Source organism: Tasmannia lanceolata, unplaced genomic scaffold, assembly GCF_043159265.1.
Source record: "Tasmannia lanceolata isolate RefF3 unplaced genomic scaffold, GAP_Taslan_0.1 ptg000011l, whole genome shotgun sequence".
NCBI lineage: Eukaryota > Viridiplantae > Streptophyta > Magnoliopsida > Canellales > Winteraceae > Tasmannia > Tasmannia lanceolata.
The window spans coordinates 13,679,629-13,689,633 of NW_027518688.1; the positions used below are offsets into that span (position 1 = coordinate 13,679,629).

At 40.2% G+C, this 10,005-nt stretch overlaps 1 protein-coding gene across 3 annotated transcripts; it reads left to right on the forward strand.

Moving 5' to 3' along the window:
• Nucleotides 1-333: 333 nt before the first annotated feature.
• LOC143886450 (uncharacterized) lies at nt 334-7,645 on the forward strand. Of its 3 annotated transcripts, none has more exons than XM_077390419.1 (14): nt 334-450; nt 993-1,113; nt 1,263-1,438; nt 1,548-1,605; nt 2,095-2,222; nt 2,310-2,511; nt 2,599-2,911; nt 3,015-3,078; nt 3,258-3,339; nt 3,467-3,533; nt 3,635-3,728; nt 4,653-5,003; nt 5,333-5,518; nt 7,048-7,645. In XM_077390419.1, exons 2-14 carry the CDS (start codon nt 1,077-1,079, stop codon nt 7,375-7,377), a joined length of 2,088 nt encoding a protein of 695 aa, XP_077246534.1. In that variant the 5' UTR covers nt 334-450; nt 993-1,076; the 3' UTR covers nt 7,378-7,645. The 3 variants fall into 3 exon arrangements, with proteins under 3 accessions (XP_077246534.1, XP_077246535.1, XP_077246536.1); XM_077390420.1 differs by having other exon boundaries at nt 7,054-7,645; XM_077390421.1 differs by having other exon boundaries at nt 2,095-2,189.
• The last annotated feature ends 2,360 nt before the right edge of the window (nt 7,646-10,005 follow it).

Here is a 10,005-nt window from a genome sequence, read left to right on the forward strand (position 1 = left end):
TTGCCACATATCCTCCTTTAAAGGGGAGCGAATTATCCTACAGTGAAAGCGAATATATAAGCGCCCAAAAGAAAAGCCGAAAATTAAGTGAGACAGATCCTTACCGTTAATTGAAATAGAGACAAAAGTGCTGACGTGGAGGGAATCCACACTGGCATCTTCGAATTCGGAACCAGAATTTTAGTCCTACGTGGCAGACACGTGGGATAGGTTGTAATGAAGATCGGACGGTGAAGGATGGCTAGTAAATCTGAACCGTTGATCCCGCGATTACGTAAGAGAGAGGTTTTTGGCCTTTTTCATGTTGCTATAAAAGCGGAGAGAAAACAGAGGCACCGTTTTGCGATTCATTTATGAGCTTCGATTTTAGAGTGCTGAAGCTTCGATTTTGGAGTGATTGTTAAGATCAGATGGGATTTTTTTTCTTCTTGATGGGTTTTAGGATTTGAGGTGTTTTTCCTTTTGTTTTTTGTATTTTTTTTTGTTATGTTCTGTTTCAAGAACCTTATAGAGATTGAAGATTTGAGCATAATTTTTTATCTGGATGTGATTTACTTTTTCTTGTTTTGTTGTTTTCGAAATGGGTTTTGGTTTTTATCTCCTTTTTTTTATTATTCATGAAGATCTGAAGCAGTATTTAGATATGGGTTTTTCTTTTCTATACCAAAATTTGTTGGATTTTTGTATTGAGAGAGAGGATTTGAGGATATGGGTTTTGTTTCTGGAGATTTGAGGATGAATGGGTTTTTTTTATTCCGCGAGATCTTGTCAATTTTTAATATTTTTTCACGGATTTGAGCTTTTTGCTTTTGTTGGTGAAGAACCTGATTCTTCTCAAATCTCGCCTTTTAACCAGCTTTTCTTCCTTATTCTACTTTATTTCTCCTGCTTTTTAATGTTACATAAATAATATCAGCGACAAGAAAAATGAATAGAGATCACTTTCTCTTTATCTGATTCTTTGAGTGATTTTTTTTTTTGTATCATGAAAGGAGCAAAACAAAGGAATTATTTGAGGTGGGTTGAATCGATCTTAGCCATTGAAGGTCTCTTTGATCCATGTTGGTAGCAAAGAAATGGGCAAAACTCGAAATGGACACAAGCTCATCTCTGGTAGAGACTGAAAATTACAGATGACTACTTATCTTTTTGATGAATTTACTAAGAAACAAACAAACAAACCCTTCTGTTTGAGGATAATGTGTCCACCTTGTTATCCTTTTTATGGTTTATTTGTTTTCTCTAATTCTTCTTTTTGGCAGCATTGAATGTGGGGTATGTGGATTTTTCGGAGAGATCGAAGGAAAACAAGATTAGGGATTCTAGTATCATCTGTAGAGCGAATTCGAGCGACGAAAATATTGAAATGGGTGGTGGGTCTGAAGGAGAAAAGGAGATTCGCGTACCCACTAGTAAGAGATTTAAGCTCCATGGAAAGGTGTGTTTGTTTGTATTTGTACTGTGAAAAAGAAGAGTCTTCTCTGATCTTGTATATTTAGTATATTTTTCATTCTCTAATCAAATTTTTTTTTTTTTCGATTTTTTAGGCTTTAGATGGCTGCAATGGAATCGATCCCGCGCCTGTACCTCGTAAACTGCGGTCTGGTATGCTATTTGATAGTGAAATGGCCATCTGCGATTTTTTTTTTTCAAGTTTCTTTTCTTGACTCTCAATAAAATACTTGGTTTAATCTGAATTTTCTTGGATTACTTCATGGGTTTGAATCTTTAGTTTCTTTCTGTCTTGTTATCTGTTAGGTAGATTATTACTATCTTCGTAACAATAGGAAACTCAAATCTTGTTTATTAATCTTTTTCTTGGACAATGGATTTGGTTTTTGTCTGTTTAAAGCTACATGTGTGAAAAATCCTCTAGATACGTTCAATTATACCAATAATCTTTGCTGAATTTGTACTGGGTTTTGTGGTTGGGTAGTCTGTTACTTGCCATGCTCTCAGTAGTGTATGATACTAACTAAAAGCATCTGTTTTTTACAATGGGGTTTTGGGTATGTCAATTATTTCCATAAAATCTTGATTGTATTACCTGTTTTTATTGTCTAATATCAGTTGAATTTGATTTTACCATTTCAGCGATGAACAAGCGCAACGGCGAATCCATCTCCCCGCCTTTGCGAGATGCAAAGAAGCAACACCGTGCGTCCAATGGGACTGATTCACCACCCCAGGTTAATGGTCCTAGGAGATCTAAACAGAACTTTGTGGGTTCTATTCTACGTATCTTTATGTTATTTTATATTCATATTCTTTGTTTTTCTTGATTAATGGATTTTGGGGTTTTCCTGCAGAATCAGAGGATCCTGGGTAGATGTCGAAACCAAGTTGTTGCAATTACCAAAGATGAGGAAGAAGTAGCAGACACCTTGTATGCTCTAGCTAGCATGCTTCCCTGCGAAAAACCTTTTAAGAGTAAATTAGAGAGTAGAACGGAAGGCGCAAAGAACTCGCCTTTCTGGGAGACAAGGGCAAGCTCACTGACTCCGCCAGAGGGTATAATATTCGCTCTTCTTCATGGTGTTCTTTTTTTTTTGTCTGTTACTGTTCTTTCTCGGCTGAATACTTTTTCTGATTCAACAGCATCAAAAGTGGAGACCATCAAACTTCTATGCGTCTCTACTGGCGCAGAGACTGCCAGTCATTTGTTATGTAAGGAAGAATCACTTGAAGAAACAGAAAAAATTGAACCTGTAACTAAACCCAATGATTCGGACGGACCCATCATCTCTGGAAGCCAGAAATTTGATCTAGATTTGTCTACTACTACGCAAGTAGATCCCCAAAGGACAACTCTATTTTCTAAAAATGATCATACACAAAATGTTCAATTGAGTGATGCTGTTAACTCGTTGAATCCTGTCGGAGTTTCCTCAGAATCGTACTCTGCAAATGGGTGGGTATATCTTTTCTTGGTGTATATCCATAGTTAGCTGTTTATTAGGCTGGGACTGGGAGTAGTAGTCTGCTCATCTCTCTTTCTAAATGCTTTCTTGCAGATCATTGCAACCAACACTACTTGAAGCCCTCTTATTGCAAAAACCAGATAATGTGTCAATGCCGGTATGCTTCTATGTCTTACAAACTGTTTGTTTGAGATTATGACAACCGATTGTGAGTGCCAAACCTATTATTGGACTCAATTTCCTAGTGAATGATATTTCTCATTTCCTTGTGGATAGTTGCTACTTTGCTTGGAGTTTATCTTTATCAAAAAAATTGGTGGGTTGGGTTATTTTCAGGCGGTACCTGCTGCCCCGAAACAGGAACAACCGACCATTATGGACAATAAGGAATGTAGTACGCGTGTTGCATTCATCGAAGGTTGTATCATTAAGCACCACAGAAGATATGCTTTAAATGCACACCATGTCAATCTTATCCTATCATACATTTTGCATTATCATTCTCCTGAGTCCTGATCATCCCTAATATTGATGCGCCTAATCAGAGGGAGCTCAGGATTTGCGGTGTGGTTTGCCTAATGGGTCATGTGATGTTCATGGGGAGTTGACACGGTAATTTTCATTTCTTTTTTAGAGTTTCTTCTGGATTCATTTTTTTTTAGTGATAGACCCTACTTTTAAATGTTTTGGATTTATGCAAATGTGATTCTCAGGTCATCTTCAGCTAAAGCTGCTGCAGCTTGGTCAGATTCTGTGACTTGTGCCACTAGACTTAGTTCAACTGTAGATGGTGTTACAACAGAAAAGGTGAAGAATTGGCTTTATAGAAAGATATTCTTTTCTTCCCTTTATTCTTTGATCTGTTTCGCTGTATCAAAACTCCCCGAGTTAAAAAAAAAACAGAAAAGAAAAAAAAAAAAAAAAAAAATCCCCCGCCGTCAACTTGCCGTGTCAACTACCTTTTACCTTGGCTGAGTTCTCTTCTGAATCCTTGTTTTGCCCTGCCAGGTCAATCAAACTCGTTTGACCCTCCCAAGTTATGACCGATCAAATGAGTACTCGGCCACATCAAACGAGTATTCAGTCGTACCGTGCCAATTCAACTAGGATTTTTTTTCCTCATGTGGGCCCACATCAATGTTTTGAAGCATTGTTCTTCATTTCTTTTTTTTTTCTTCAGAGAGAAAAAAATAAGGGAGATGATATTTTCACCCCCTCTGCAGTGCGCAATCGCCCCCCTTATAACGTGAACAGTGGGCAACTTTAACGCTTTTTGACGTCAAATCACGTTAAAAGGGGGGTGGGGTGAAAATATCATTGCCCAAAAATAAATGTTGATATGAGTATTCAGTATTCACTGATTCCTCATCTCAACCATGACTGAAACTAAAGTGATTAGATAATAGTTTTTATCAAAGAATATTACTTCTCCAATATCCTATTTCCCATTTAATTTGTATGTGTTCCATCTCATCAATATGAGTATTCAGTACACTGTTTGATAGATATTTTATTAAACAGAATATGATAGATATTGTATCCATGTTTCGTTGAATGAATTTTCTCTGCTGGTGAGAAATCTGAAACGGATTTTTCTTTTTTTTTCCTGTGTCTTTTCACTAGTAAAAAAATAAAATAAATTCCGACTTGGTCCACCTGTTCCTTTTAATTTTCATATTCTTGTGAAACATGTTTAGTCATTTTCTGAGGTCACGGTTTGTTGTTTTGCAGCTTACACCGCCACCAGTTTCAGTTGGAAGAAAGCCATCATGGAAACGATGTACGGCCCATGTGTCTATAAGCTGTCTCATATCTTCCTACCAAAGTGCAGAGAAAAAGAGCAGGTCTGAAACTCCAGCCAATCAATCAAGACTGAATGAAGGCGCAAAGTCCAGTGTGACATCAACTAACAAGCTGACTGGTCCGAAAAATGGTGTGGATACCATTATTCCTACTGGCACAAAATCTTTGGCTGTAGAGAGGAATGCACACGAAGCGAGAATTGGTTTTTTACAGGATAACAGGCTTGTGCAAGATCAGCAGGCCTCTGGCATATCTGGGATCTATGCAGAGCAGAAGCAGGTAATCTTTTAATTTTTGTGACCCATACCTTTCTTCTAAGATTTTAAATGTCGGTTTCAGCCACTACCGAAACAAAACCGGCCAAAATTTCAGCTGAAGTCATGTAAAATTTGGTAAATTTTTTTGTAGTTTTAAAATTTTTGTGGAAATTTCGAAATATTTCAGCAATTTCGGTGGAAATCATGTAAATTTCGGCAAAGCCGCTGAAATCCTGAAAAAAAAACCTATTCAATGTACTTTCGGCCGAAATTTCAGATTTCAGTCCAAATTTAAAAGTATGCTTTCTTCACAAAGCTTCCTTGTTCTGATTAGCTTGTGGGTCTATGCAGGGTTTTGATTTTCTATCCTTATCAGCAGGAGAATCTAATAATCCGAGAAATGGGTTGGAGTCCCAAGGACAACTCTGTGTTCCTTACATGCAATCCCCTGTTCAACTTCATTCAATCATGCCTGTCTCCCTCTCTCATACTCGTTATTCTTCCCCTTATCATGATCAACTTACCACAGCTCAGCAGGTCTCTTCTCTTTCTTTGGAGAATTCACTTTGGTTCCTCATTTGCTGTTAATTAGGTCATATATTGTGATCAGAGAGAAATGTTAACTATGCATTTTATTGTGCTTCCATTGTTTTAAAATCGAAGTCTTTCAGACATTTATCAGCCACCTGCTATCCACATCCCAACCCCTTTCCCCTTCCCTTCCTTTTTCTTTATCAGTGCAGTTCATTAATTTCTCCTGCTTTGATAGCAATATTGGGTCAATTTTTGTGTCTGTCTTCTCTTTGGATGGACACCCACATTCTTTTTTTTTCTTTGTCAATTCAGTACACTAAGCTCCTTGGATAGGAGAGAATGGAAGAAAATGATCCATGTAGACAAACCCAACACTTCAGGATTGAGCCGGGTAGATTCTTTCACCTTCTTCATGAAAATTTTCTAAAGATTCATTAGCCGACCCCACCTAGTTTGGTTGTGCCCCAATAAATCTGGTCCATTCGGATCAGATTCTGCCATTTCGCACCTCCAGCCACCATTGCTGCATCCGATGAGAGATCTGCCCAACTCGCATCATCTGGCCACTAACACCTCCCTTGCCCATCAAGGGTGAGAAAGGGAAAGATCAAAAAATAGGAAAGATAGATCTAAGAGGAGAGACCAGGGAGGAAGAAAGAGATGGGGGGGGGGGGGGGGGGGTTAGAAAAAGCAGAAAAAGATTTCAGGAAAGGAGAGAGGGAGAGAGGGAGATCGATCGAAGAAAGAAAGATCAACGAGAGATGGGGGAGAAAAAGAAGAGAAAGGGAGAGACGAGAGAGAGACAAAATAGGGAAGAGAGATGAAATAGGGGAGAGAGAGAGAGAAGATATGGAAGAGAGAGATCGAGACGAAATAGGGAAGAGAGAGACGAGATAGGGAAGAGAGAGAGACGAGAGAGAGACGAGATAGGGAAGAGAGAGATACGGGAGGAAGAGAGAGACGGGAGAGAGAGAGACCAAAAAGGGAAGAAAATGCCTCCCTCCCTAGGGTTTCCATCTACCTAGGGAGGGAGCTCCAAAATCGCGTAAAAAATCGCCTTCTTTTTCTCAGCACTAAAAAATCGCCGCCTTCTTCTCGCTGTAAATAAAAGTCTCTATAAATTTAATGGAAGTTTTGCTAAGCTCTCCTTGTTTGATAGCAATTTTGCTTATTTTTTCTCTGTTTTCTCTATGGACAGACGCAGACAGGTTTTGTTGGTTTCACCTTGTTTTTCTTGATTTGAAGTCTTGCATCAACCAATCATTCTTATGTGTTATACCTTACATTTGATTCTAAATTTGTGGAGAAATAGTACTTGCAAATAAAGCATGTTGTTTGATGTTAAAAGCTTTCTAAATCTAAATCTATCTCCACTAATTTGAATCATTTGATTTATATGTTCAAGTTCATATACCCAAATTTTCCTTCTTTATTATAAAATGCTCATTTCTCTGACAAGTTCCTACTGTTTCAACTTAGCATATTAAAAGAATTTCATGAAATGTGAGTTGGGTTGATTTTATTTGGTCCAGTTACAGCTATCACAATATATTTCCAACCCATTCTATGGGCCACAATTGGGCCATCCTAGCTCAGCAAAGCCACAACAGCAGCAGCAACAGCAACCGATCTGGGCTGCCCAAATGGCTCATTTCTGGCCGGGCATCCCTTCGTCACACCTCCCAAAGTGGCAAAATGGGAAACAAGATGTTCCTTCTGTTGTCCCTCCATCCCCTTCTCTAGAATTGCTCGGCACCAAATACTCCCCATCCCCCTCTCTAGAATTTCTCAGCTCCAAGTACTCGGCGAGCCCACAACAGCTTTATGCCGTATCTTCATCCTCATCTAGAGGGAAGAGGTAGCACCAACCCTGGCAGCTGTGATGAGGGTGGCTGGTTCTGATCATCGGAAGGTTCCTCCCCTCACCTACAGATGTTCTGTAATGCCCAACACTTGTGAAGCTCTAAAAGCAAGAAACACTTGGATGAATGGGATGGCCAAGGAATTGGTTCATTGTTTTATTCTTTGCAATTCTGAGATGATAATGATGTGTTATTGGCCTTGGGATTTTGTTTTGTTCATGTATCTTTAAAGCCAGAATGCTCTCCATCCACATGGACTTTTTAAGTATATGAATCTCTCTCTTCCAAATGGTATAGTGTATATATGGTGTTATTAGATGGAAAAGGCACATCAAATGTTCCTTTTATTTACACACACACCTATAGAAAAAACGGCTCATGAGCATGATCCAATTTGAATTGGATCCGACTACGTTTCGATCCTATTCAGAGTTTCTAGGATCCTAATTTAGGTATCTGGGTTACAATCCATTTAAATTGGACTGTCAGAGTGTCCTAGGTCCTGCTTATGTTGTATAGAGAATTACTGATATCCGTGCAATTATGTTTTGAGGGTTTTTCTAGGGACCATCGCAGAAGGCATTTGGACCAGCTGTTGCATGAGAGAGCAGCCACATAGGATGAATTAAATGAATAAGACAAAAAGTGAGCCTATGTGGCTGCTCTCTCATGCAACAGCTGGTCCGCGAAATTCTTCTGTGATGGTCCCTAGCAAATCCCATGTTTTGATAATGTGATACCCACATTGTTCCACACTTCTCTGATTGACTGGTGAGAGTTTTTTGAGAATTGTAATAACCTTTACAGAGGCTGGTTGAAATGTAAAACAAGGTGAGTTCGTCCAATTATCAAAACATTGTCTCCGGACATCTGCCCTCTCAAAAAATAATCCGAACTGTAACCAAGCATCTAGCCTCTATGGTTAGGTTAATGCCTAATTAGTTAGGGCTTAAGATTAAAAAACTAGAGCAAAGAGAAGAAGAAAAATAAGAGATAATCAACTTGGATGAAAATTATTTTGATTAAGGATTCTATATGATGAAAATATCGTTCATAAATACTCTCTTATTTACCATATGAAAGATATTTTCATACATTACAGACCTCCAATCGGATCTAGAATGCTTTGACGGATTTTATGGATATTTTTAGGTTCGATTTGGTAAGAATTCAAATCTTAAGATATAAATTTGAACAGGATCCGACAGATCCAAACACTGCTCAAATCCTATTAGGAGTGCAACTGGGTCGGGCCCAACCCGAATCTGCAGATTCAACCCAATTTTGGCTTGGGTTGGTTGACATTTCCTCAGGTTGGATTAGTGTCGGAAAAGCCAATCTGATTTCCGAGTTGGATTAGGGTTGAGGCCTTGGGCAACCCAACCGAGCCTCAACCCGACCTCCATACTCTAATTTTATGGTGATTTCTTTGGGCTATATATATATTTTTTGTGTATTTTTTTGTTTGGCCCTAGGTTAACCCAAACCCAACCCGACTCAACCTGATTCGATTTGGGAAAAGCAGGTGAGACATGTTGGGTTAGGGTTGCGAGATTTAGAGGTGGGTTGGATTAGGGTTGACCATCCTCAACCCAAGGCTCCGGTTGGTTAGGGTTAGGGTTAGGGTTTAGAGAATGCTATCTCGTGTTAGGCTAGGCTAGGTGTTAGGCCTAAAATCGGTTAACAGATATGACAGTGGCGTAAGAGACGAGCTGGAGGGCCCGAGGAGCCGAAGTGAAGGGAATGAGTTCGGCGGAACTGTGTTCTGCGCAGAAGCAAACGAGGTCAGAATGACCAACCCGGAGTGTTACTCCGGACAGGCCCTTCGACACTCAAGTCAGTATGAGCAGGAGTGCAGAGCGAGTTTAAGAGTGATGGGTGAGAAGTTATTACCCTGATTTATGAGCTCTGGAAGCCCTTTTATAGAGGAAATTTGGGGTAGGTGGGGAGTTAATGCTCCAAGGCAGGTGTCGGCCAGCCATAGGTCCGAGCTCACCTACTCTGAGGTAATTACCGAACTACCCTTGCTGAGGCGGGATCTGTAGTGGGCCCACCTCGGGATACGTGTCGGCAGCTGATAGGCTGGTCTGCGGTGGGCCCTCCTCGAGACACGTGGCGGCAGCTGATAGGCTGGTCTGTGGTGGGCCCTCCCCGAGACACGTGTCGGAAGCCGATAGGCTGCAGCATTTTTACACCCCATCAGTTGCCCCCCCAGTTCTCCAAGTTATTATGGTGACTTGGGGAAATGTGGTAGAGTACATCTTTAATTGGTGGTGGTAGAGGAGCCTGCGAAGCAGTCCGGATTCTGGAGCAATCTGGCTTTGGAACAGTCCGGATTTTTGGAACAGTCCGGATTTTTGGATAGTCCGGATTTTAAAACAGTCGGGATTTTTGGAGCAGTCCGGATTTTAGAACAGTCCGGATTTTGGAGCAGTCCGGATTTTAGAACAGTCCGGATTTTGTAGCAGTCCGGATTTTAGAACAGTCCGGATTTTGGAGCAGTCCGGCTTTTGGAGCAGTCCGGCTTTGGAACAGTCCGGCTTTTGGAACAGTCCGGATTTTAGAACAGTCCGGATTTTGGAGCAGTCCGGCTTTTGGAGCAGCCCGGCTTTGGAACAGTCCGGCTTT

What these genes read in the sequence shown, in the direction of transcription:
- LOC143886450 (XM_077390419.1), top strand. Translation starts at nt 1,077, where the DNA reads ATGGGCAAAACTCGAAATGGACACAAGCTCATCTCTG. An exon ending in CAGATAATGTGTCAATGCCG is followed by an intron (nt 3,079 to 3,257) that starts GTATGCTTCTAT and finishes GGTTATTTTCAG; the next exon opens with GCGGTACCTGCTGCCCCGAA. An exon ending in GTTCATGGGGAGTTGACACG is followed by an intron (nt 3,534 to 3,634) that starts GTAATTTTCATT and finishes TGTGATTCTCAG; the next exon opens with GTCATCTTCAGCTAAAGCTG.